General features: G+C 51.0%; 1 protein-coding gene and 1 long non-coding RNA gene across 5 annotated transcripts in view; one reads left to right on the top strand and one right to left on the bottom strand.

The window, feature by feature from the left end:
- The window catches only part of LTBP2 (latent transforming growth factor beta binding protein 2), a 103496-nt gene that overhangs the window by 25047 nt on the left and 51585 nt on the right, over positions 1-26864 (bottom strand). For both annotated transcript variants that reach the window (XM_019640403.1, XM_019640405.1), the window contains exons 4-15: positions 24548-24738; positions 22401-22571; positions 21900-22106; positions 20765-21051; positions 19599-19701; positions 10252-10326; positions 7003-7125; positions 4027-4191; positions 3555-3770; positions 2425-2444; positions 1185-1224; positions 145-258 (exon numbers count right to left, since the gene is read on the bottom strand). In XM_019640403.1, the coding sequence (XP_019495948.1) occupies positions 145-258; positions 1185-1224; positions 2425-2444; positions 3555-3770; positions 4027-4191; positions 7003-7125; positions 10252-10326; positions 19599-19701; positions 20765-21051; positions 21900-22106; positions 22401-22571; positions 24548-24738 (1712 nt within the window). The remainder of the gene's footprint in view (positions 1-144; positions 259-1184; positions 1225-2424; positions 2445-3554; positions 3771-4026; positions 4192-7002; positions 7126-10251; positions 10327-19598; positions 19702-20764; positions 21052-21899; positions 22107-22400; positions 22572-24547; positions 24739-26864) is intronic.
- On the top strand, positions 2375-18649 carry LOC109381598 (uncharacterized). Of its 3 annotated transcripts, XR_002123782.1 has the most exons (5): positions 2375-2463; positions 2556-2675; positions 13618-13790; positions 15256-15399; positions 18523-18649. It is a non-coding gene; the product is annotated as an uncharacterized LOC109381598 (long non-coding RNA). The 3 variants fall into 3 exon arrangements; XR_002123781.1 differs by having other exon boundaries at positions 15256-18649; XR_002123783.1 differs by lacking the exons at positions 2375-2463; positions 2556-2675 and adding an exon at positions 13080-13167 and having other exon boundaries at positions 15256-18649.

The raw sequence follows: 26864 nt of genomic DNA, 5'->3' as shown, positions 1-26864 counted from the left end.
TATTCACTAGGGCACCCTGTGTTCTCTGAGGTGAGGCCAGGGGTGCTGAGCCTGGGCAGGAGTTCACAGGAGACTGCTCATCTGGTTGAGAGGCCATGGAGTTGGCTCTGGGCAGTCACACCTCACGGGGCTGGCTGTAGGTACCTGGGGGGCCCAGGGTCACCAGCACATCAGTGGGGGTGGTCACTTGCTCTTTTTGCTGGGTCTCTGGAATCCCCTGTCCAGGTGGTGGAGGTGTTAGTCGTCCTGTGGCATCTCCTGCAGAGGGCAGAGGGGAGAGGAGGCAGGTGTGCCGTGGCCCCTTCCCTCCCGGCCTCCGGGCCCCAAGAAATTTTTCCCCCCGGGATGCTTGCAGGGGCCCTTCCCCTCTTCCTGGCCTTAGGGATCCGCTCCCCCTGTGGGGCATAGGGGTAGAGCCTAGCACCTTCTGTGACTATCCCGCCTCCCGAAACTCTTCATGGGCCCCAAAGAGTGTTAGAAAACGTGCGCTCTAAAGAGTGTCAGAGATCCTCTACAGTCTGGCTCCATTTCACAGCCAGCGAGATTGACACTCGCAGAAATGGCCACTTGTCCAAGGCCACCTGGCTTGCTGGACACAGAGCCAAAGCCAGGTCTCCCGGTTCAGCATTTTTCTCCTTCTGTTTGCAAATTGCTTTATAGTTTACAGAGATCTGTCGTTAACGTGACGGTCTCATCTGCCTCAGGAGGCAGCAGGGCAGGAGTTAGTGTGCATTTGGTAGTAGAGGGAGTGCAAGTTCAGCTTTCTGACTTTGGAACAGCACCCTGTCCCCAACACCAGTGACAGGCAAGCTGGGCTTTGCAGAGTCCTGACTGTTCCCGAGGGAAGATAGGCCACTGGTAGAGGGCTCTGGGAATGTGATCATCCAGCCCCCACTTTAGCCAGTGCTCCCTCCTTGGTCTCCTTTATATGCTGAACGGCACTATGAGATGCAGACAGAGTGCTGTGGTAGGGAAATATTTGCATAGCATCACCGTGGTTTTCGCTGACCTCCTTAGGTATATTGGGCTCCTGGAAAAGCATTCACGTGTGATGTTGTCATCCACGACCTTATCTGATCTGAGCCCCGTGTATCAGCTCAGGTGCACTAACTCCACTACTAGATGGAGGTCTCTCCTTCCCTCCCTTTTCTGTTTCCTGGGAGCTGCTAGGAGGAGGAACTCACCTGGGACCCAGGCAGGTACTTGGGTAACACTGGTTGCAACCTGTACAGAAACAGGAGAATGTCACTCTTGGCTCGTCTGTCACCCCCATGACACTCTTCCTTCTGCCACACTCACTCCTGCCTCCAGGTTTCCTAGCCAACTGACTCACTCACTTTTTCATTCATTCCTGGCATTGAAGAGTTTTTACTAGATGCTGGGCATTTTGCTAGGCACTTTATGTTCACTGTCTTAATCTTCTCAACTACCCTATGATAGTAGGTTGTAATGATTAAATGCGCCGATGTATGTAATGTGCCAGCTCAGTGTCATATCAGCAAGTATCATATCAATGCTGTGCTATCAGACACAGCAACAGAAGGTCCAGAAGTTAACTAGTCTACCTAGGGTCACGGGGCCAGTGTGGTGAAGCCAGGACCCCAGGCCACACCCGGTATCCCTCAGCACAGCCCACGGACAGAGGTAGATAAACCGTGGGGAGCCTGGAGGAAAAGGATGGGCAGAGGATGACAGAGGAACAGGGACTTGGGGCTGTGAGGACACAGAAGTGGAACTTTGGTCTGGTAGGACAACCACAACTTTGGTCTGTGGTTCTCCAGGGAGAGAACTTCACTGGAGAAATAGTGTTTGGGGACAGTCAGGTATGTAGGTTGGAGGGACAGCGGATGGGGAAGGGATTGGGAGACTGGAGAAGGAAGAAGCAGGTTCACTTTTCTGGAATTTTTTTTAGGAGGTCACTCAGTATTCTACAGGGGCCTCCTGGGTACAGGGAAGGGGTTGGGAGCCCCCTTTCTCAGTGAAGTGGTTTCAGGCTATACACAGCTAGGCCTCTACTTCCCCATGAGCCACTCTCAGAGGAGACCTTGAGATTTAAGCAAATCAGGCTCAGAAAGTGCCAAGTCTGAAATTAATCCAGAACCAGTTCTAGACCTCAGCCACAGTGCTTGGATGACAGACAGGACTAACAGGGCACATTCCTACTTCCCTTCTGAAGGGGGCCCTGGGCCATCTCACAGAGAGCGTAGAAGCTACTTGATAAACAGGAGCTGTTATAACTTCCTTTAGGGTAAAACTAGGTGTTTGGATTAACCCTTCCACTTCAGCGTTTCTTCAAGTAAAATCCTATATGTACTCCGTCCTTCTCCCTTTCCTCCCTCATGGGACAGCCTTGTGGCCTCAGGGGCTACCAGGTCCCACTCTCTGCCATGCTTGTCCCACTCCCTGGTGGGAGGACTCACTTACCTGGCCAGCCTGAGAGTCACCTGGAAGGAAAGGTGAGAGGTGAGCGCAGGAAGAACAGCCCGGCTGCCTTCTCGCCTCCACCCACTGCTAGGGCTGGTTCAATCATGACCTCTTGACCTTGTCCTTAGCAGGTCAGCAGTGGAGAAAGCTGGGGTTCTTCTTGCCTGCCTCTGCCCCTCCAGCCTGGCTGGGACTGGCCACCAGAGATTCCAGAATCCCACGTCTGGAGGGCCTTCGAGGTGACGCACTTGGTAAGAGGAAACCTCCTGCTTTCATTTAAGGCCTCCAGTGACAAGAGTCCCACCCTCCCAGGCCAGTCTCCATCAATTCTAGCTGTAACCCTCCTCCTTCACTGCCACCTCCTCCCGCCCAAGCCTCCCAGCACACCAGGTCACCCCACCTTTCACTCTGGGTTACAGGCCAGGGGAATAGTTCTAGGAAGGAGAGGATGTGCTCCCTGCTTGCCCAATGTCCAGTTTCCATGATGAGTCGGGCTCTGTCCTGACAGTCCCATCTGTCTGTTCCAGATTCCTGGAGCAATTTTGGCCATCACTTAGTTCTCCTGGTCCTAATATATCCTTGGCCTCCTGCTCTCTGTGCTACCAGTAACTTGGGCGTGCTTTCTGCGTGATTCCTCAGGGCACCTGCTCGGGTTGTCTCAAGCCCAGTCTATTCCAAGCCCCAGGCCTCCTGGGCCTAAGGCAGCTGAGCTGGAGTTCGTGTTTTGACTCTGAGGCCAGGGGAGGGGATCTAAAGCACTCAGACCCCCATGTCCACTCGCCAGCCCTTCAGGCCCTTCTGCATGCATCAGCTTCCGAAGCTGCCAGGCCAGGGGCAGGGGATGGAAAGGCCTGATCAGCTGGGGTGGGGACTGCTGCTGACCTCTCCCATCTCCACCAGCAACTTCCTGGGATGTGGGCACCTCCTAACCCCATATGAGCGAGGAAGGGGGTGAGGCCTTCCCGTCATGCCAGGCCAGGAGAGCAGGTTCCCAGGGCTGGGTGCTGCTGCTCCAAACTTCCTTTGGAGATGAGATACCACGCATCCAGGATAAGCACCCCGTGGTTCTTTGAGGTGCTGTAACCCAAGGGGGAGGGTAATCCCTCAGGCATCTCCCCCAGACCAAATACCCTTGTCAGGGACGGTTCCGGCCTCCAGCCAAGTGCCAGTGGCTGCCCGGAGTGGCTGCCTCTCTGCTGTCCTGGTCAGGGTCCCATTGCTCTTCTGTCCTTGCTCCCACAAGGGCCTGGCCAGTTCCTCCTCCTCGGCTTTCCTCATGGTCAGGCGGATGTCTGAGCTCGAGTAGGTGTAGCCATGGCCGGCAGGACAGATCTCCCTGAAGGCCTCTGCAAGGTCAACAGTCAGAGGACATGCTGAGAGATGCTGTTCCTGTAGGAGCACAGCATCCTCCCTTCCCTCCCTTTGGAGGACAAGGCTACTGTGGCAGCGAGGAGGGAGGGATCCCGGGTTGGGTTAAGGAATTGAGCAGGGAGAAAGACTAGGGTCTTCTGGCTTAAGATTAGATGCAGGTGGGGGAGAAATGGCTCCTGGCTTGAAGGAAGCCCCTTGATAGCCAGAGCTGAGAGGGAGACAGAGGGTTACCTGTGCCAGGCAGGGGGCATGTCTCACACTTGCTGCCCCATGCTTTGCCCACTCGGCTGCAGCAGCATATCTGCTTGGTGATCCTCTGGGCCAAAGGCAGGGCACAGGTGCCGGGCCCCAGCGACCTGTAGCACAGTCCCTGCTGCATGGAAACGGCCTTGTCCGCTGCAACAGACACAGCAGGTGGGGATGGCAGGTAGCCAGCAGGAGAGGAGAGCATAAGCAGGAGAGCCAAAGATGGAGGAGCGGCTGGCTGCAGGCACAGGGACTAGCCTGGCCCATCTTTCAATCTGGGAGTTTGGGGCCCTGAAAATGCTCACACGAATGTTAGGAGGAATAGCTGCAGTGGAACACTTCAGCACCTCCTCATCCTACCTGTTTGAGGGGACCCTGGACGCCCACCCATGTGGAGAACCTGAGAGCAGGAAATAGAGATGTACCTGCTTGTCTCCAGGTGCTGAGTTTACAAGTGTTTACCAAAGCCCAACATGGGGGTGAGTGGGCAGCAGTGTGCTCTGGGGGCCGTAGTCTTCTTGGGGAGATGAGACGAGGTGAGAACCAAAGGCCTGGTGGGCAGCTTTGAGGACAGGGACCCTATCTTGGTCATCTTTGTAACCAAGGCTCCCTACACAGCATCCGGAGCAGGCAGATATTCAGTAAATGCTGGTTGGATTGATGGATAGATGGCTAGATCTATGTACTAATCAAACTCTGGTGGACCACAGTGGGTGCGAGCTAGGCTGGGTTTCTATAGTAACAATGCCACCACCATTGTCCCCTTACTTGTAAATATTACAGACTATTCTCTCGTAAATTATCTCAACAGAAGATGAGGAGGCTATGCCTTGGTGGAAGAGACAGAAATCCTAAGAAGGCTGGACAAGGGGACGAGGGGTGGGATGAAGAGGGCAACCCTTACAGCTGAGGAATTGATGACTCTGGGGAGTCCTGGTCTGGACTTAGCAGCCCAAGTTCAAATCCCTGCTCCACCATGACCGTGGCCTCCCTGGGCTTTACTGCTTCATGTGTGAAATAGGGTGATGATTCTGTTCTTCTGTATGGATTCTGTACTTCTGCCTATACTTCTGCCTGTCTGGCATCTATGCCTCCATATTCTGATAGCAGCACCCTCATTTTTCTATGGGATCTACCCTGTCCCCCAGTTTTGGTCCATGTGATTGGAGTGGAGGCTGACCCCATTTTCTGGCTGAAAGAGTACACTCTTTTCCCTGGTCACAGTGCTCGGGTCAGGGATGAGCACTTGACAATTAGGCCCAACGATAATAATCAGCTTTGGGACTTTTCCTGGGTTACTGGGGAAAAGGTGCTTTTAATTTTAATTTTCTTTCTTTTTTTTTTAAAATTGAGTTTGCAAGGCTGGGAGATGTAGGGCTAGAGTATCTGGTGGCCACCTTTCAAAGAACTATGAAATCGACACAGAGGAAATAGAGCAAGAGACATCCTAACGACACCGTGGGTGCCTGGATCTAGTCAAGCCTGAGGCACACCTAGCCCCGGCCTTTCTAGTTGTGGAGGCCAATTCATTATATTTGTTTATGGTGGTTTGAGTTGGGGTTCTGTCACTGGCAACCCAAAGACTCCTGACTAATAAGCCTTCTTTACAGTGAGTGATACATGGGAAAGCCCCTTGTCAAAGGTCATATGCTATACACGGGTCAGCTAGCAGTCAGTCCATGAGCCTGGGTCTCCAGGGGCAACCTCTGCCTCCAGCAGCCACTTCCCTTGGGATACTGTATGTAAAAGCTCTGTCCTTTGAGGAGATAACATTAGGGGGGGAGAAAAAAGAGAGAACACCCAAGGGCCATTTCTGCTTTCCTGTACTAAGGGTCTCTTTTTGGCACTAATAAATACGTCACCTCAGATATTAAACACACCTGTTTGATAAAGGAATCTTAAGTGTGTGTATGTGGGGGGGGGATGGGGAGAAGGAAGGGCTGTATGCTCTGCAAGGACTTGATTACATGACTCTGTCACCAGGAGGTCTTCCCTAGAGTAGCCTGACATATTCTCCCCACTCTGGGCCCCCTCACTGTCTGGGTCTCCACTCCTCTCCTTGGAGACACACACTGGAAGCATCCAATGGGATCCTTCCTCTGGGTGGCGCTGGAGTCGTGTTCATCCTGTGGTCTCCTCAGACCCGGTACCTGGCGGTTTGCAGACTGAGGGCTCAGATAGCTATAGGGAGCTTTGCTGAGCAGGGGTGGCTGACCTGACCTGGGCTATCACTTTGCAGAGGCCAGCAGGGACTGGTTTTATTCAGCTCTGGTCGGGTCTCTCTGCCCCAGGAAAGGCCTGTCTGGGCCGTTGGCGTCAGCTCTGACATGGGGGGGTTGGGGCTGTCAGACTGGGCCTCTCCCAGCTGGAAACCACAGAGGTCACTGGAAACAGCCGCCTGGATGTGTACACGCATGCACACACAGACATGATGCTAATCCTACTTGTGACACGTATGTATTTATGGATGCAGAGACACATTCAGAACCACAAGGGACCACAAAATTATGGAAAGGCCCCGGAGCTGGGACAGCAGTGCCATTCATGCCGGAGACAGGCCCCCTCAGAAAGGTCTGCAGCTAAGTGACCAGGCTGCTAAGCTCAGGCTCTAGAAGAGGCAGCCACCGCTCAGCCAGATATTAAAGCAGAGGCAACATGCATACCCCCCAAGTAAATGAGGCAACAGGTATGACAGAAATGATTAGAGAAAGTAGAAAACCTCAAACTGCAAAGTCCCCAAAGAAATGCCTCAAGCCAAAAGTGAAGTAGTAACTGTCTCTGTTCCAGCCGTAGGAAACAGATCCATTTTTGTACATTGGGCCCAGTTCCAGGTTGAGTTTTTGACACTGGGCCCTGGGATGGGGCCTGCTGGAAATTTCTGCTCTGGGCCTGGCCTGTGGACGCTGAGGGTCCCAGTTTGCCTCCCAGGGTCCCCCTGCCCTGGTCCCCACCAGCACTCACACACACAGCGGCTCCTCGACGGATCCAGCATGAGGCCAGGCCTGCAGGTACACCGGTAGCTGCCTCTGGTGTTCACGCACTCGGAGTCCTTACACAGGCCCAGGGTCAAGCACTCGTTGATATCTGTAGGGTTGGAGTAGATGATCACGTGCCCGCCCCTCCAAGGCCTGATGGAGGGGAAGAGCCGGGGCAGAGATCTTCAAATGCTTTCTCCAAATAAAAGGACAACAATGAGAGAGCTGCCGTTTATTATGCGTGATCCCTCTCTCTGTGCCTCAGTTTCCTGGTCTGTAAAATGGGGATAATAACAGTAACTACCAGATAATCATGGCTAGGAGGATAAAACGAGATAAAAATTTCAAATCACTTGGTCCTGTAACTGGTAATAATGATCATAATATGAACAGCTAATGTTTACTGAGTTCCTATTACGTGTCAGGTACCATGTCAGGTCCCGTGCCAGGTGCTTTACATATAACATCTCATTTAATGCTCACAAACAATTTTTTCAAGTAAGTCCACATGCCCTCATTTTATAGGTGAGGAAACTGAGGCTCCAGGAGTAACTCGCCCCAAGTCACTCAGCTAGTAAGTGACATGCTGAGATGCAAACAGAGGAAGCAGAGAAGGGGACATTTGGGGTTGGAGGATGGAGAAAGGGTTGTCCAGACCCTCTTATTCAGCTTTCTTTGAGAGACCTCGAAGCTTCTCTGCAGGACTCAGCCTGGGGAACATGTCTGCAGTGAGTGGCAGGATGGAGGGACCCCAATAAGAAAGAGGAGGCAGGTGCTTGAGGGCAGAGGGTTGGGAGGGCATGTCTCCAGGTCCTTCAAATACTCCTGCCTCAGGGAGGCCACACACATCCCCCAAGACCAGTGGATGCTCAAAAGTGTTTCATGCCCCAAACTTCTTCCTGCCAAGAGGAGACCCCAACTCTCACACTTGAAGCTCCAAGATGTCAGGGCCAATCTTGGTGATGGCACCTTTGCGGATGGCACCTTTGTGGATGGCACCTTTGCGGTAGCAGCAATGATGGGGAGCATGAAAGTTTTGTGAAGGGTGCCCACCTCCAGGGTCAGGAGATAACGCACGGCAGCCCAGCATCAGCAGCGCCATCTGCTCACTCCCAGGCTTTGGGGAGATTGGCACTGAGCACAGGAATGAAGGGGCTGAAAGATGACCCAACTACACCTTGGCAGGACGCCCTGCTGGAGGGAGAACGAGGAAGGGAACCTAATCCATTTGCTTCCAGACTGTGGCCAGAATGATGTGTCTAAACACAAATCTGACTTGCCTCCCCTTTGCTTGAGAAGTCTCTGGGCTCCCTATCGCCTCCCAGAGGGAGCCCCTACATCCTTACATGGTATCCAAGGCCCTTCACCACATTTCTCCAAAGCCTGTGGTAAGTGGTGGCTCTGCTGAGACCCTGGGATGCCTGTGTTGTCTCCTGTGTGTACACAGGCTGTGCTCTAGCCAGCCCAAACTACTCTTTTGCTTACGCTGTTCCCTGTGTCTGGGATGCCCATATCACCCCTTCAGCTGGCCAACTCTACACATTCTGTAAGTCTAGGTCAGGCGTCACCTGAAGCCTTCCCTGATTGATCCACCAGTCTGGGAAGGGCCCGTACCATAAGATCCCATAGCACCCAGTGTTTCTCTCCATCGAGAGCACCTTTCTCACTGTGTGTAATTTTTAAGTTGCCTGTCTTCACCTGGGACAGCAGCTGCATATTAGCCATCCCTGTGTAGTAGAACCTAGCACAATGCACGCAGCTCATAGCAATACCCCAAAATTACCCTGTGGAAGAAAGAACAATGGAGAGACAGGAGGGATGGTGCTTGTGGGTACAGCGTTGAGTGGGTCCCTTCACAGACAGGGAGACCATGGCCACAGACATGGGAAGGGAGAGGTTTCAGGGGCACGGCCTCCTGGGGAGGTCCCCTTGGCATCATGTATCCCGGAGGCCCAGTGAAGGGAGAGCAAAGAGTTCATTTGAGATTCTGGGACTAAGTTTAACCTTCCAGGCTGGGAAACCTGCCAAGAGGAGAGGCCACTGGAGACAGTTTTTGTATGAATGGCCTTACTGCCTCCCTCCAAGGGCAAAACTACAGACGTCTCTCCATATCCACTGTCCACTAGGCCCTCAGCCCACTGTCACTCAGGGAGGCTGCCCCAGGCTGGACTGGGTCAGAGGCCCACCCTTTTTCCTGGCCCACCTTTTTTTATCCATGGGCCAGAAATCCCCGCTAGGGCCTGGCACCCCACAGTCACCCCAAGGCTTCTCAGAAATATCTCTCCTGAAAAAGCCTCCAGAGGGAAGATACCTAGGAGGTCATCTGGGCCAATCCCTTGTCTCTAACCCAACTTCACCCAAAGCAAGCCATACAGAGCCCACAGGCTGGAAGGCCCTGCTCAGATCATACCTATTGCCAGGCCCGCAGCCAACAGGGGCTCTCCATTCAAAGCCTGAGCTGCTCAGTGGCAGCAGCTGTCCTGTCAGTGAAGGCTTCTGGGCTCCTCAGTCATTCTGGTCCTCCCCACCCCCTCTAGAATTCTCTGTAGTGACAAAGCTATAGCTGAGCCCTACTTCCCACCCCTCTGTCTCAAGGTGCCCCTGGGCCTTGCCCCTCTAGGGGCTCTCTAATGCAGAGCACCCTGGGCCACAGCTGGCCTTACAGAGCTGCCAGCCAAGCCAGCAAGGCCAGAGTCTGTGCTGTATAGTCCTTCGCTCCTCCAACTGTGCCTGCCCCTTCCCCATCCTGGCTGTGGGTTGAGGCGGGGGAGGCCTGAGCAGCTGAAGGTGTTTTGCTGAGGAAAGTCCACAGAGGTCCCCACTAACTCAGGCTGACTTGATTTCCCATCCTGGAGTCAAACGTCCTCCCATTCCAGGGAGAGTAGCTCTGGATGTGTGGAGATTGGGGTGGCATCCTCAGACACAGAGCTACACAGCCCTAGAAAGGTACCTGGCCCAAGTCTGGGAGCAGATGGGTGGAGATGGGGAGGAGGGGGTGGGCTCAGCTCCCAGGTCTTTCTCTGCTCAGTCTATCTCTATCCCCTGACTTCCTTAGGCCCTTGGAACCAGCAGCCTCCACAGCTCCCCTAAACTGGGGCTTAGAGGTGCCTAGTGGAGACCACTCAGGCAGTGTCAACTGCTTCTCCTGTCTGGGGGTGGGTGGGGGTGTCTCTACATCATCAGGCCTCTGCCATTTCCCTTTCCCAAGCCCAACCTTGGCCCTCGTCATCCTTACCTTGACAATGAGTGATGTTTAGTCTCTTGTAGCCCTGGGGACACTCCAGATGACCATTTTCAATCACTGGGGAGGCTGAGGAGTGAAGACACAGGCAGGTCTCAATGAGGGCTCTTGGGCGCCTCTGTCACCCATGCTGGGAACTGGGGTGCAGTCTGGATCTCTCGCCCAGCCTGCAGCTGTGAAGCCCCGTCTCTCCAAGCCATCACCCTGGGCAGCTGTGCCTCCTTGGCTGAAATCCCTTCCCTGGTTCCCACCAGGTTACTCTCATCTCACCTTGCTCTTAAAAACAATATAACTAACTATATATCTTATAGACAGTTATATTATAGACACTTTATATTATACTATATCAATATAATACAATACAACATACGGTTGAACATGTTTTGTTATTACTTTTTTAACTTTTTCTTTTGAAATGATTATAGATTTGTAGGAAGTTGCAAAAAATAGTACAGAGAGGCCCTGAGTGTCCATCACCCAGTTTCTCCTAATGGTTATATCTTATGTAACTGCAGTTGTTTTATTAGTTTTTAAACATCTGGATACAGTTCACACCCTGGCTATGTTAATTTTGATACTTGGTTTTAATGCTGCAGTACCTGACAAAGTATCCGAGCTCAAGAGGGAAGACGCTCACGAGTGGAACACTCTTACACAACCATGACATTCATTTTTCACTCACATTCACCAATCATGTGATGCTGTTGTTGAAATCTGGCTAGTAAATTTCCATCTTCCTGGAGGTCGCTTAGCTGTTCTTACAAATTCTAATTAAGTTATAAAATTCCAGCTTTCAAGTTTTTCAAGAGTGCAGATGGAGATGGTTTACAGCATCCATCCCATAATGAGGAAATATTTTTCAGTATTTTGGTGCTGCTACACTTCCCGCCTTGATTTCACAACATCCTCTTTTACTTTACAGGGAAAAAGTATGTATGTTAAATAAAACAGGGGAAAAACTCTCCATTTATTTTGATGGGACAGAGTAGTACGTCAGCCTTCTTGTAAAGCTCTAGCAGGTAGCATAGTACTGACAGCCATCTGTCATCACAGAAAAAGGTGGCAAATGTAGAAAACCCATCTTTTTGTTTAAAAAGTAAAAGATGAACTCATCTTTAAGTTTGACGATTCCTTTGCCAAGGCATAGCCAGCAATTCTCAAGTGGTATAAGGGATTTTCACAGACTTTATTCCAACACAAATTTCTATAAAGTAACTATTATACTTTTAAAGGTCTTTTCTTATAAAGTTAACTGCATGACTTCCTGTAGCAACATGCCTTCTTCTGGCTGGGACTGCTTTGTGGCAATAACTTGCCTATAAAGGCTGCGGTGAGGGAATTCTACATCCAGCTCTCTGCATCGCCATTACTTTACTTGATGTCATAGCGCCAGCAGCTACACTTCCAGAGCTGTTTGTTAAAGCTTATTTTTATTCAAGAAGTCATTTACAGTTGAGAATATATGTCCTCTGGCTCATCCTTTCTTTAGTGGCTGACAAAAAAATAGTTCTTCCTATATTTTATTGTTGAAATAGATTCTTGCAAATACCAAGAGACATGTTAGACATAGCTATACGTTCATTGAATCGTACAGCCAAGTTTGAGTGTCTCAGTGTTTTTGCATGTTTTTCTAATCAGTACAGCTTTGACTGTCATGAGCTGCTATCTTTGGGCAAGGTTTGTTAGTAATGACAGCAGATAAAACTATATTTCATATAGTCTTCTTGGTCTTTGGATCCTGGGCTCCATTTTGAGTCATATCCATTTTGAGTCATTATTTTTACCTTGACATATGGATGATTACAGGTTAGAGGAGAAGTGTCAGCTTTGCATTTTTTAATGATTACTTGTGATTATGTTATTAGCATTATTTTGAATTCTGTTTCTTTGCAGGGATTTTTTTAGAGTCACTTCTCCACGTGGTGAAGGTTGCTTTTGTTTAAACTAGACAATATAATTGAAAAATCCCATAAACCAAGCATTGTAGTATGTTGGGTGTTGTGAGATGCCAGACATACATAAGAGGCACCACCTTTTCTTGGAACCCCAGTTTTCCCTGAGAGCTGTCATTAGCTGCTATCTTTGGGTAAGGTTTCAATTGCCAAACAGGACAGGTGACAGTATGACATACAGAATGAAATAAGTGAAGATATAAATTAGTCTTATTTTTTAAAAATTAAAGCTTAATTTGTTTTAAGATTAAAAAGATGTAAATGTAAGTTGTAATGTTTGTTCCTGCCATGAATGATCTTGCTAGGGGTTTGCATGTTGCTCGACCGTAGGAACTAGTCTCCAGCCTAAAAGGTCGCTGTGTGGATAGAAATATGGATTCTGAAAATGCTGGCGTTGAGACGGAAGGATGGGAGAGATGCTGGGAAGTGTGAGCAGCCCCACTCCCAGCTTTTGAGCTCTACGATTCACAGTGAGGGGCGAGGACAGGTTTCACTGCCCCTGCCACCCACACAACACACGCCTCTCAAGTGCTCCCAACACATGCAGGCTTTCCCTTGTCATAGTGCTTAATATGCTGCTCTGTGACAGCCTGTTGGCTTGCCCATCTCCCCCAATACAGCATAATCTCTGTGAGAACAGGGTCCTTGTCTTCTTTGTCACTGCTGTGTCTCTAGAGCCAGGCACAGCACATGAATCAGTATAGGCACTCAGTCAAAATGGAATGAATAATAATATCAAATACTAAAAAGGCATTCACTATGGGCCAGGCCCTACTAAAGAGGCTTTACATGTATTAACTTATTTAATTCTTATAAGAGCTCTTGGAGGTACTTACTAATATTATCTCCATTTTACAGGTGAGCAAACTGAGGCACAGAGGGGTTAAGACACACGCCCAAGGTCACCCAGCAGGTGGATGGAGCTGGGATTATGATCCCAGGCATCTGCTCCCAGAGGGTAAATTCTGAACCATTACTCTCTCCTGCTTCCAAATAAATAAGTGATCGAATTTATAAATGTCTTAGGAGTTGTCTAGGCTGAGAATCCTAGGGTCTGGAGGCCCCAGGGAGACATCTGCCCAGCAGGAAGTGTATCACCCTTCCTGGGAACCCTCCCCTCACCCCACCCCCTTTTTAATTAGGGATTAGGACAGTGAATGAGAAAGAAAAAAAAAAGACAAGGATACCCAGGAGGAGGCCATAAGAACTAATCAGATGCTGGGTAAATGTATATAAGCACAATGTATATAACCAAAGTGCCATGCAGAATAAAGGAAATGGTGAAAAACCTATACTACCCCTCATGGCCCCTCAGCCAGATCAAGGATAAAATAACAGGTCGGAAAGTAAAAACAGGAGGATTTGTGAGATCTGGAGAGAGAGAGTGACTAAGCCGTGATTCCCACAGGTGCTTCGAGGAGACACTTAGGAGCTGCCAGCAACTTTGCAATTGTGACTCTTAGACCCAAGGAATCCGAAGCAGCTGCAAAGGGGTCTTCTGGAATCAACCTGAACACCAAGGAGTGTGAACGCCACAAAACGCCTGTGAATCATGTTGGGCAGAGATGGGTAACTTTCCTGGTAAGGAAACCTGGGCCACGTGAGCTGGGAACTCAGGTCTTCTGTCCCTGACCGGGGCCCTGTCCATTCACTGCTGCATCTCAACCGGGACACACACCAGGAAGGAAGCGGAAGGCCCCTGGCTGCAGCCTGCCCCTGCCTGCAAATTCTCTCCCTTGGCTGCTGGGACTCTCAGGGAGGCCTCAATGAGGGCAAACTAATTGCTGGAGACAGTTTTGGCCCCGACTGCACGACAGAGCTCAGGGAGGGGGGGCGGAGGGGGAGAAACGTGTCTGGCCAGAGGGCTGATGGTTAGCCATGCCAGTTCCAACCTGAGAGACAGATGGCTGCAGTAGAGAGGTGTGGAGGGTCCCCTGCCACCTAGCCTTCTGCCCAGAGAAAACACTCACACACACGCTGGATGAGGGTGAGCTCCATGTACAGGGATATGTGAGCCGGCTGGAGCTGAACCCCCAATTAGCAAAACTTGAGGTATGCTGAGAAAAACTTCTACTCCCTAGAGCAGGGGAAAGAGTATGGCTGTTGGGGCAGCCAGACCCACATCCAGTTCCTGGCTCCAGTCTGAAGAGCTGTGTGACCTGGACCACATTTCTTAACCTCTTTCAGTCTTAATTGTTTCATCTGTAGAAGTGGGGACAGAAACTCAGTTCGTGGGTTGTTGTGAGGAATAACTTTACTGAAACGATCAGTGGCAGACTGAAGCTAACACAATGCCTGCCACAGTCCCATAGATGCTCCCCAAGACTCCCTCCCTCCCATTCTTTCCTTCCTTCCTTCCTTCCTTCCTTCCTTCCTTCCTTCCTTCCTTCCTTCCTTCCTTCCTTCCTCCTGTCCTTCCTTCCTTTCGTCAGTCTCAGTAGCAAGCTGGACTACTGCCCCTCACTGGCTGGAGAGACTTGGGCAAGTTACCCAACCTCTCTGCACCTCGGTTTTCTTATCGGTAAAACGGGGATGACAATTCCTTCCTGGAGGGGTTGTTGTGAACACTGAACAAGGATGTAAAACTCTGAGCACAATGCTTGTCACATGTTGGCAATGATCATAATGTCCATCAGTCCACATTTTCCTCCTTGGTGAAGTCCTAATGGATCCCCCCAATAATTGCAGAAATTCCACCCAAAGATGAGCTCTGACTGCTTCCTCAGGGTGGCACTAGAGCCAAAGTGGGCATCTTGGTCACTGACAGACCAAGATGAGGTGGAGAGTGGTCCGGTCAGACCCCTGGCTCAGACAGGTGCCATTCCAGCCACCCCACCCCCACCCCTCCTTGGAGCTCTCCAGGCCAGAGATGCCACATGTCAGCGACACCCCCGCTTGGGTGGGGAAGGCACTAACTTGAGTCCGGGCACAATTCCCAAGGGGCTTCAAGTGCCTTGCAAGAAGCTCTCAGGACATCAAGTCAAAGAGACACTGCTTTTTTCAGTCCAACAGCTGGAATTCTGAAAGCTCCATTTCTTTATTGTAGGAGACTGAGCATCTCACCCAGAGTCCCAGAGAAGAGGAGCCCCACCCAGCACAGCTGTTTCCCAAGTCCAGGTCCTCCAGTCCAGCGAATGCCAAGTGCACGAGAAGCGGCAAAGGAAGCAAAATAGAGAGCGGTTAAAGACAGGTGCTTGGGGTTGTGTAGACTTGGGGGCTCAGACCCAACTTCCTCATCTAGAAAATGAAGGTAGTAATATCCACCTCCTGGAGACATTGTTAGCATACACCGAGACGAGAAAGCGCTTGGCCCGGCACATATGAAGTGCTCTGAATCACAACAACAGTGACGATGATGGCGTTGCTGCTGCAACCTACCTCACATCTCTCTGCTCCAACCTGGCCGCATGCCCAAATCACCCTCACATGCCGACCCTCCCCAGGAGCTGGCCTCACAGACCTGTGCCTGTCACACTCCTCGTGGGCAAGGGCCGTGACAAAACCAAGACAAACTCAAGCTTTCTTTCTATTGAGCATTCCAAATAAAATTTCAGATGTACATATAAACCTCTATTTGCACCCCCCCGCCTCCAATCAGTTTCCTTCCCCAAATCCTTCTACGTACCTGTTCTTAGTAGGCAAACTCCTCATAGTGGGAGCTCAGTACTACTGGGAACACGCCACTGTCTTCCTGGACAGTTGCAGTTTTTAATAAGCTGTTCCTGGCGCTCAGTTTCGAGTTGAGCTCTGCTTACAGAAACACCTACACATCGGCTTTTGCCCTCCTGAACTGCATGGCACAGGCCGACCCACTTCTCTCTGGGACAATTCTTTTAACACATCTCTGTTAACACTTAGGCCTGGGCTGCAGGTGGCTGTCCTGCCTATATATTCAACCCCAATTTTCTTGAGGGGCTGTTGTCCTTCACGCACCCGTAGCTCGTGAAATAATCCTCCTAGAGACAGGGTTGGCATATGAAATTCCGTGCAATTCTGGTCTGAGGTCCTGGTTTTTATTGTCTTTAGGCAGGCCCAGGCCTCCCCAGAATAATTAGGGAGACCCTGGTCAGCTGAGAATCAGACACACTGGGGTGTTTGAACCCCAGCTGCACTTGTCCTAACCGTGTGGCCTTGGACAAGTTCCTCAGCTTTCTCTGAACTTCATTTTCCTCATCTGTCAAATGGGGATAAAAAGTCTTACTTTGCAGGTTGTTATAACAATTAAACGATGAGTGGCGAGACTAGCATAGTGTAGAAGTTCAGTAACTGGCGGCTATTATTGTCTTTAAGGGAGAAAGCTGCAGAATTCTTTGAAGGGGCAGAGCAAGAGTTATCTCTCCCTGGAGATACTGGGAGGGGCCTGGGTTCTGAGGTGAACGCCTCCTGTGCCAGGCAGATGGAAAGATGATCTCGGGCAAACAGCTGGAGCCCACCACTGCGGGCCTTGAGCTGTGTGCCAGCCCTGCCTGCCCCAGCAAAGGGGCCTTGGGGTTGACACAGCCAGTGCCAAGCCAGATGGGGCAGCGGCCAACTTTCCAGTCAACCCAGATGTCTGCTTTCTCAGATGAAAACTCAAAAATGTAGCTTTCATCAAAGTGGCTTTTGAGAGCTGGGTTCTCTCCAGACCCTGGCAGGGGGACTTCACAAGCTCCGAGCAGGGACCTTTGATAATGCTCACGGGGTCAGGAAGGTCAGCTGCATCTGTCACTCAGCGTGAAGGGCGAAGGGGGCACCCTAGGCTAACCTAGATTGAGTCATCTCCCTGAGAAAGAAGCCATTAGGGACTTTTTCTGGAAGAAAAGAGATTGGTCTGTGCCATGTAATTGAGACTTCAAGATGGTCCTTCTGCATGTCAGAAATAGCAGTATTCTGCAGGGACCTTCGTCGACAGCCCAGCACAGAGTCTCAGAGGCCAAAGGTGATTTAAGGAAAACCATGAAGCCACATGGCTCCCCCGCTGCTGGCTGTATTACTCCCCTCACACCACCTCGTTGGGGGTGACAAGGCCCTTTTCTGAGGGACACAGCTTTATTTTATCAGAGGAGAAATAGAGGCTCCAAGGGCCAAAGGCACCAGGGCTGAGAATGTCCTAGAACCCAGAGGCCCTGCCTGTCTTGCCCGCCATTCCCAATCTCACCACAGCAGTGGGCCTTTTCTTCCGCTGACTCTTGCACAGTAGCTTGCTTGCCACGTCTACTTAAAGAAACATCCCCTGCCTGGCCCCAGGCTTGGGCGTGGAGCTAGGTGTCTGGCACCCTGTCAACACAAACAAGGCTCCCGGCTCTTGCCCCCTTCTCGACACAATGCCCAGCTGCACTTTAGCGTGTTTTCAATGTTTATGTTGCCCTAGTCTTTGTTATTATGCTCTTTGGTGTGCTGGGATGCTTCACATTCCAGGGTCTGCACTGTGGTGCCTAGCTTGCCTAGATATGCTGAGCACAGTGAGGGAGAGGTGGTGGAAGGGGATACCTGGGTCAGGGAGGGGGCGAGGACTCAGCCTGGGGTGCACTGTGCTCCAGGAAACGTTGCTCACTCTCTTGGTCTCACCTGCATATGCAACTTCCTTCGCTTGTTAATTCAGCTCTTCCCCATCTCTTTGACTGGCTTACTCTAATAATTCTTCAGATCTCATCCTAAATGTCACCTCCTCTAAGAAGCTTTCCCTAATCTGCCAGTCGGAGCTAGGATTTCCTACCCCACAGTGTATGCAGATGTGCAGGTTGTGCACTGCACAAAAGCACCACATCTAAGGGAACCATTGGCACCCTAGATTTGCATATTTATAAAGATTGTTTTGAACAAATAGAAGGGGCATCTTTCTGTAATTTGCACAAAGGTGCTACAGGGCCTATTGGTGTCCCTGGTTCTGCTGTCTGTTCCCTCCGTATTTTGCGTTGTCTCGCCACTGCACTAGCATTCTCTTTCCGGTGCCCACTGCCTGTCAGCATTCCCCCTCCCCTATTGGACTGTAAGCTTGGAGAGAGGAGGCTCTGTTTCTACCTCATTCTCCACTGTCTGTCCAGAGTCTGCACACTTTCAAGAGTTGCTTCATCAATGTAAAGAGTTGTTGACTAAATGGAACATGGGATATGGAAGTCTCAAGGGTCAGCGGAAAGAAGAAAAGTGGCAGAAACATCTCTGGTCTGCAGGGGGAGATGCTGAGCAGTTCAATGTACTTCTGGGGGGAGAGGGGCGCGCAGTGGGTCCATTCCCTTTTCCCTTTTTGGAGAGATATTTTCTAATAATAATATTAACGTCTACCATTTATGGATCTAACGCTAAGCACATGCATCATCTCATCTACTCTCCACAGCAGCCCTGCGAAGCTGGCACTATTACAGTCTTCACTTTGCAGATCAGAGATGGAGCAGAGAGAGGTCAGCAGGCAGAGTTGGGACTGGTACTTGGTATGTGTTAAATATTCAAGCCTGGGAGCTTAATAAAAATTCTATCACACTGAAACCGTCCACGCTTATTTTTAGTTTGGAAAATATGGTCACTGCTCCATAGCCCTGCCCCTCCCACATTTGGGCTATGGTTCAGGACTTCCACCCCTGTCCTCCCCTCCCCAAAACTGACTCACTGAGTCGATTGCTGACAGGCAAAAGAAATACATGGCAGGCCCAGGCCCAGGAGTGAGGCTTGGAGGTGGAAGATTGGCTGAGCAGGCAGAAGCCATACTCAGGCACAGGCAGCTCGTCCTAGCCTCTCAACTGCAACAATGCCCACCAGAGCAGCATTCTGCTCACTCCTGAGTTCTCAGTGCTTGGCACACACCAGGCACCTGGTGAGTATTTGCTGAGTGAGTGAATGAATGAATGAATGGATACATGTTAGGTTTCCTCACCACCCAAAAGAGGTCAGGGAACTGGATTCCCCACACCCCAAGGTCAAAGGCATCCTGGGACAGACACCTAATCTTGATCCAATGACTGGAGACAGGAAACAGGCGAGGAGAAGGCCTGAGGTCCCCTCCAGGGAGAGAATGAGGGAAACACTAAGTCACCAAATCAAGACCTCTGGACCCCTGGTCCCTGGGCAGGGGGTATATAGGAGGAGGCCCAGGAGTAGACGAGGACCCAGCATACGATGGAATCCCTAAAATCTGAGCAAGAACAACTAGCAAGAAGGGGGAACCCCTCCCAGGCAATCAGCTGGAGCAGGTAGGTCAGGCTGCACTCAGCAGATCTAACCTGTTGAAGCCTTTAGGAGCCTCAGCTGCCAGCCAGAAGCACCCTCAAAGCAGACCTAGACAGGCTGCCCAGTTTACCAGCATGTTCTATCTGCCTGGCTTCTGAGACCCTGGTGAGATATGGATGGGGGTGCAGCAGAGGCCAGGCCCTAGGAGAGCTCCCCCCACATCCCTAGACCCTGGCGCCCAGCACTCACCTGGTCTGGGCGGGCACGGGGCACACAAGGTCACCCCCCAGAAGGCTCCCACACTGCCACAACAGTCTTCTTGGGTAGTCAGCTCCAGCAGGGGGTTGGCACACTGGAAAAAAAGGCCATGGACACCCGTCACCACTTCTTCCCTCTCCTGCTGTGCCCAGAGATGTCCCAGGAAAGCCTGATATAAGAACTCCCCTCCCCCACACATCTTGTCAGAGAATACCTCCACCCAAGGTTGGGTAGGAGAGAGTCAGTGATGTCCCCGAAGGAAGCAGAGAAACTCTCAGTCCATTCCACCAAGCTCTAAACTCAGGGGGTGGTGACACATCCCAGGCAAGACAAGATCTTCTCTGCGCAGGTCTGCAAACTGCCCCCTTCCATGTCCCAGCCCACAGACAGAGGGCCCCAAAGGATGGGCTTTCTTCTGTCAAACTCCAAGGTCACCCACAGTAACAACCTTCCCTGTGGGCAGGTCCAGGCTCAGGGACACCATAAGCTGAGAGGCCAGGGAGGGCCTGGGGACTCAGAGTCCCTGTCCCTTGGCTTCCCCCCACCTCCTCCAGTTCCTTAACTTCATGAGGAATTTCTGGAAACACCAAAGTGCAACCCCAAGAAAAACCATCCTGCACCTGGTTTAGCCCCTATTCTTAGGTGCCTGGACTCAGAAAAGCTCACCTGATTTTCTATCACTGACTGTGATGCCTCCAGAGGGGGATGGAGTGTCTCTCATCATTGCACCCCCAAGGCTTTTGAGTTTAACCGCATTTGCTAATTCCACATCTCTGTGACCTCAGTCTCAGCTGAATACCAAACTCTTTCTTCTTGCCAGATCTAATAGCCCCACTGTCCATGCACCAGAGGATCCTGGACTTAGCCCCAGCGGAGCCCAGGATTTACTGGGACCTCTAGAGGGGGACTCTCTGGGGTCCTCTTCTACTGACAGGTACCTAGTGGAGCCCAGGTAGAAGGTCCAGCCACTCCGCACTCAGGCAGTTTTATGCCCTGAGTTTTCCCATCTGGGGAACAGGAGGCTCTGCAGACACTCACATTCCATAAGAGCAAGGAGGAGAGAGAGAAGGAGAAGGGGCAGAGTGTGGGTTGGGGCTGGGGTGGGGGAGTCACTATTCTGGAAGCCTCCAGGGCTGAGGCAGGGGCTGCCTTCTCACCTGGCCATTCACAGCGCTCAGGTAACATCGGCCCAGCAGCCCCCGAGGCCTGGGAGCTGCCGGGAGCAGTGGTCGTCGGGCCTCTCCAGACTGAGTGGGGATGCTGTTGCTGTCCCAGTGGCTGTGGCCAGGGCTGGCAGGGCGCCGAGGCGAGGGTCTGGTCTCCACACTGTTCTCCTCTGGGGCCTCCTCGGCCTCGCCCCGCACCCGTGCCACCTGGTGGACCTGCACGGAGGCCTCGGGCGGGTGGTGAATGTGCACCTTCACCAGGGAGGGGTTCACAGAGGCTGGGCACAGGGACAGGGGTCAGAGTCGGGGAAACAGGGCCCCAGCCCCTGAAGAGTGCCCGCCAGCCCTGGGCCAGGCGGGCCTCTGCCTATGTATCACCCCCAAATTCTCCTTCCATTTCTGCACTCTGTACTCAAACCCTAGCATGATTCCCCTGTGAGGATAGGATAACGTGCAAACTCCTTCACTCCCTGCTTTTCAACGAAGGACCTTCATTATCAACTTCTAAACAACCTTCCTGATTCCACCTTCCCCGCGGTCCCGTGCAGCCCCTGAGCTCCAGCCCAACCAACCCTGCATGGTGCCACCTCCATGCCTTCACTCATGCCAGTGCCTCTGCAGAGGAAACCTTCCCACTCCCGTCTGCGGAACTAAAGGCTGCCCATTGTTCAAAGCCTAACTGAAGTCCACCTCCTCCACGCAGCTGTCCCTGAACACCCGGGGCTTAGGAGCCTCTCCATCCCCTGACTTCCCATATTTTTTTAACCTTTTATTTGGCACTTAATAATGGAAGGCAGGGGAAATGAAAAGTTCTATGATGCTGCTATTCTCTTTCCTGTCCATCCTCCCTCTATTGTTCAGGTCTGTGGGTTTCTTAAAGGCAGCACCCTTATACTCTTTTATCACACACATAGCGCCCAGTGAGGGTAAGGGCAAAACTATTGATGAATTCAGATAGATGGGAGGTAGATAGATAGAGCCCTGAGGGTGGAGGAGAAGGAAGGAGGTTTGACTGAAGAAAGAAAGGCCTGGAGACAGCCTCCTGTCCCTCCACCAGATGCCGACACCCACCCTACCCAGTAACCCAGTGTGCCCCCAAGCCCCACATCCCCAGCCCTGCACTCACCCAGCTGGTTGGAAAGAGGCAATGTGAAGGTGGACTGCTTCAAGGGACCCTCCAGTGGGCCCCTGTGGTGGGAGCCCCTCTCTGAAAGCTCCCTTTCCAGCTTTGGGATGGGCAGATGACAGAATTTCCCAGTGGAGTTGGCAGGGCACCAGCACTCGTCCCTGCCGATGCAGCGGCCTCCATTCAGGCAGGGGATCTGGCAGAAATCTACGACATCGACCTCAAGGTGACCGAGTGTGGAAGGACACAGCAGTGCCCACCATGTCACAGGTGGAAGACAACAGAGAAGCAGGAGGAACAGTGCTCCAAACCTGCATGGCTCAGGGATCCCAGCATCCCCTGAAATGCAGGGACTTCCCAGGAGGCCCGGGAGTGAAAGAGGGTTGGTAATAACCAGCCCCTGCCTTTCTAAAGAGCCCTTTCATGTCTTTCGTCCACCCCGCAGTAACTAGGGAGACAGGGTCAGCCAGGAACCCTCGTCCGAAGGAAGAAGGGACTCACAGATGCGGAAGCCAGACTTGGGGTCATGCCCGTGACCACCCTGGCTGTACAGGGTGGTGGTGTCGCCACGCTCACAGCTGTTGGCGCAGTGCCCATGGGCACAGGTCTGCTTGCAGATAGTAGGAGTGAAGACGATCTTAATCTTCTTGATTTTCTCCGTGAGGTTCAGCCCTGCAGAGAGAGGGCTTGGGTCCAGGGGGCAGGGCTGAGAGGCACAGCTGTGACCTCCAGAGGATGGTTAGAAAGGCCCATGGGACCAGGGCTGAGTCCATCCCAAGGGCATGTGCTAAGTACCCATTAGATGCAAGGTCCCATAGGGGGGGCAGGACACCACCTTTGATAAGCTCACAGTCCATCCAGCATTTACTGAGGGACATCAGTGTGCAGCCAACTCAGCTCATGCTTTTTTGCACATTAACTCCCAACCCTCTTGAGAATTATTTTAGGTTCAACCATCAGAAGTTGCCATTTCTGTAGGTTAGAATGTTGACTACTGGCAACGTTCTTACAGCCAACCTAATAGTTCCATTTTACAAGTACAGAAACAGGCTCAAAGAAGATTGGGTTGCAAGTGGTTCTGCTGGGCTTTGGACTGAAGGGCAGAGATCAGAATGCAGCTCAGACCTGCTGGAGTGAAGAGTTTTCTAAGAGAAGTGGAGGAAGATAAAGCCTGAAAGGATGCTTAGAGTCAGGTTTCGTGGTGAGGGGCGGGGGCTGATTTCCAGAAAAAGGATCAGGCACTTTATTTGGTTGGTAGTAGGAAGTCACGGGAAAATTCCAGTAAGAGATCAAAGAGGAAGTGTTGGGGGAATGAATGCCCTCCCAGCTGGGTGTGCAGGTGGTTGGGGAGGCAAGGAAGTCAGAGAAAAGCAGAGGAATAACTCCTCTGTGTGTGTGTGTGTGTGTGTGTGTGTGTGTGTGTGTGTGTGTGTGTGTGTGTGAGAGAGAGAGAGAGAGAGAGAGAGAGAATGTCAGAGCTGTAAGCAAGCATACATGCTGCTGAGAAAGGGCTGAGAGAGAGACTGGTTGAAGGGGAAGGACAGGAGGAGTGAGGGGAGGACAAGTGATGGCCTAGCATTCCAGAGGAATCAAGAAAGGGTGTGTGTGCCTTAGACAACAAGAGGGACACCTCATTTTTAAGGTGACAAGAAAGGAGGTCATCAACCATAAAAAGGAATGAAGTACTGACGTGCTACAACATGGATAAACCTCGAAAACATTATACTAAGTGAAAGAGCCAGACACAAAAGGCCACACATTGTCTAATTCCTTTTATATGAAATATCCAGAATGTGCACATCTGCCAGGTTGCGGAGAGGGGGGAATAGGGAGTGACTGCTTAATGGCTATGGGATTTCTTTTTGGAGTGACCACAATGTTGTGGAATTAGATAATCGTGGCAGTTGTGCAGAATTGTGCATGTACTGAAAACCACTGACATGTACACTTTAAAATGTAATTTTATTTTGTGTGAATTTCACCTCAATTTTTAAAATGGGAGGAAAAAAAAGAACGGAAGTCAGTGGGGGCATGGGTCGAGGTAAGGGAGCACTGTGTGTCGTGGTGGGGCCAATAGGCAGGAGCTCCCTGGGAGGTGGCAGGCGTGTCCATGTGCTGACCGGATGGGACATGGGAAAGTGGGAACAGCGTGGAGTATGAGAGAGAGTGTCCAGGCACACAGGGGCAGATCGTTGGCAATGACCAAGAATGTGCAGAGGTGTGAATCCACAGGGATGCTCTGGGAAGCAGAGACCTGGCCGGAGGTGCTAAGGAAGCAACAGGTCGGGTTGGTCCAGGAAGGCTGGGTGGGGTTTGCAGGAAGGATGAGGTGGAAGGGCTGGGTCCAGGGAGGTGAGGTTCAGAGCTGGATATAAAGGAAGCGAAAGCTGGAGGGGTGACAGGTGGGGCAGAAATGGAGCAATTGAGGTCTAAGGGTCGCAAAGGGTCAAAGTCCTCATCAGCTGGTTTGGGACTTCTGGAGCCGCACAAAGCAGGCACTCTACAACATTTTGTTGATTGGCTGAAAATATGAGGGACAGGTGACAACTCAGCCCCTCAGTGAGAATGAAAGGGAGAAGTGAAGTGGGGAGAAGGTCAGAGATTTAGATGCACTGCTCTTCTAGAACCCCAAGACAGAGCGTCCTTACCCCAGGGGGATGACTGGTGGTCCACATATGCTGCCTGCTGGATGCCATCCCTCCGCTCAAGGCCTGGCCCTGCGGGCAGGGCATTGGAAGTCAGCTGGCCACTGGCTGAGGTGGCCGGGTAAAGTCGGACAGTCCGGGACAGCCCCACACGTTGCTGGGAGGCGTGGGTCTGGCTGAGCTCACTCAGGGTCCTGTGGAGACAACCATGGCACAGCGGTTTGCACTGGGGAGCTGCATCTATGTGCCCCTCCTGTTCAGGATGCCCACCCCCTGCCTGCACCAGAAGAGTGCTCTCTGGTTGTCTTCTTGCCAACTCTGGGAAAATGGAGGTGCCCTGGGGAAGGGGACTGAGCTAAGGCCAGCAACTAGTTTAATGGCAGTGCCTACACCTATGTGAAATCTCCAGACTTTGGCTGGGTATTCTGGACAAGCCAGTTAGCCTCTCTGGGCCTCAGGACCCTTGACTGCAAAATGAAGGTGTTAGACTGGTCCCACATAGCTCTGACATTCAGAGTCTTTGAGACTGTTATGCACCAGGCCCTGCTCCCAAACCGTGGCCTGTGCCTACCCCCTGCCGTTTCTTAATGCAAACCTTCATACAAATTACCTGTGTTATAGGCGCCCAGCAAATACACATTCACAGATTGATGTGAGGCAGAGCCTAGAAAAGGTAGAGCCTTTTCATTTATTTTATTGTAAATATTCAAGGAGAATAAATGAATGTATCATCTCCCACCCCAACAGAGCAAATACGTTTGCATATTCCTTTCAACCTTTGCTCAAGTATATGTCCTTACTCTATTGTCATCACCTGTAGAAACAATTCAAATTCTGATTTTTCACTTAACATGAGATCATACTTTATACAACTCCACAATTTTCATTTTTATCATCTTAACTGCTACATAATAGTCTATCTGAAGACAAATCACAGTTTATTCGGACATTCTCCTGTTACATATTTAGATTGATTGTTTTTAATTTTTAACTCTGAACATTTTCACTCAGATGGCTTTTTTCTTCTGTTAAAATATCCCTTTAGTATAGGGGGGTTCATCATACCGTTCTATTTTATTCTGTATGTTTGAAAAATTCTAATAAACATTTTGAAAAGGATTATCATTTTAAGATTAATTCCATGGACTAGAATGACCACATCAAAGGTTACAAACATTTATGTCTCTAGGTACACACTGGTGTATTGCTTTCCAAAAGAGCTGCATCAGAATGTATAAATGTGCCAGAGTGCAAGCTCGCCAGCTAGAGTATTATTAATATTTTCATACTTTGCTAATTGAATAAGCATAAAATGATGCTTTGATATTGCTTTTATCTTCCTTTTTCATTACTTCTGAGGTGGAAATGTGTTTCATACATCTATTAACCACTCGTGAAATTTTTCTGCCCATGTTCTTTGATATCTTAACGGTTGGGGTTATTTACCTCATACATTTGAACAAGTGCTTTCTGTGTTCATTATTAGGCAGGTCATTCTACAAGGAAGCCTTGTAGATACTCTTGTGAATATTCTGTCACTGTAACTGTATACATGACAGTATCTGGACTGTGGTGGGTAAGCGCACACTGTAGACATTGAAGCTGAGAGAGTAATTACTTGTTCAAGGTTATGCAACAGGTTAATCAGGGCCCTGGAATTCCAAACCAGGAAGCCTGACTCTTGTGTCACCCAACAAACCAGACCAGACCATGATGGAAGTTCAGCCTAGAAGCATCTACACAGACCTGGAGTGTTCGCCTTCCCATAGTAGTTCCCACCCCTAGCCTCTCCACTAGATTTCTTGCCCAAGTGGGATTAGGTCCTGGGACCCTCTCCCTCTGCCATCCCTACTCCAGTTCTGTGGGCCTTGGATGCCCAGTCCATGCGCAAGTTCCCTTTTATCCTTTCCTGGAAGAAGTCAAACCAGGAGAGATGTTAGAGCCCAGCACCCTGCAGCTCTTCCCCAGCCGTCCTGGCCTAGGATTTCACTCCTGTGAGCTTCCTGCCAGTACCACCAGCAGCAAATCCTCACCCTGATAGACTCCAATCATGCCTCACCCTGCTTCCCGAGTTTGGGGGCTGGAGTGGGAGAGAGGTCCTGTCAGCCGCCCTAGAAGCTTTGGGAACTGTGCTGGACCAGGATTGGGAGCCCAAACCTCAGGCACCTGCTCCTCATTCCCAGGAGAAGGTCAGCACAACCAGCTGCAGCAGAAAACACAGTCCTTTCAACAGCTTTCAAGGGAGTGCCCGAGAGAGAGAGGTGGGCAAGTTGGTGGGTCAGTGGGAGTTTTCTCCTGGTGTTCCCAGGCTGGTGCCATG

Source organism: Hipposideros armiger, unplaced genomic scaffold (assembly GCF_001890085.2).
Source record: "Hipposideros armiger isolate ML-2016 unplaced genomic scaffold, ASM189008v1 scaffold_49, whole genome shotgun sequence".
Lineage (NCBI taxonomy): Eukaryota > Metazoa > Chordata > Mammalia > Chiroptera > Hipposideridae > Hipposideros > Hipposideros armiger.
The sequence above is the reverse complement of the archived record's forward strand: the minus strand, read 5'-3'. Positions and strand labels throughout refer to the sequence as shown.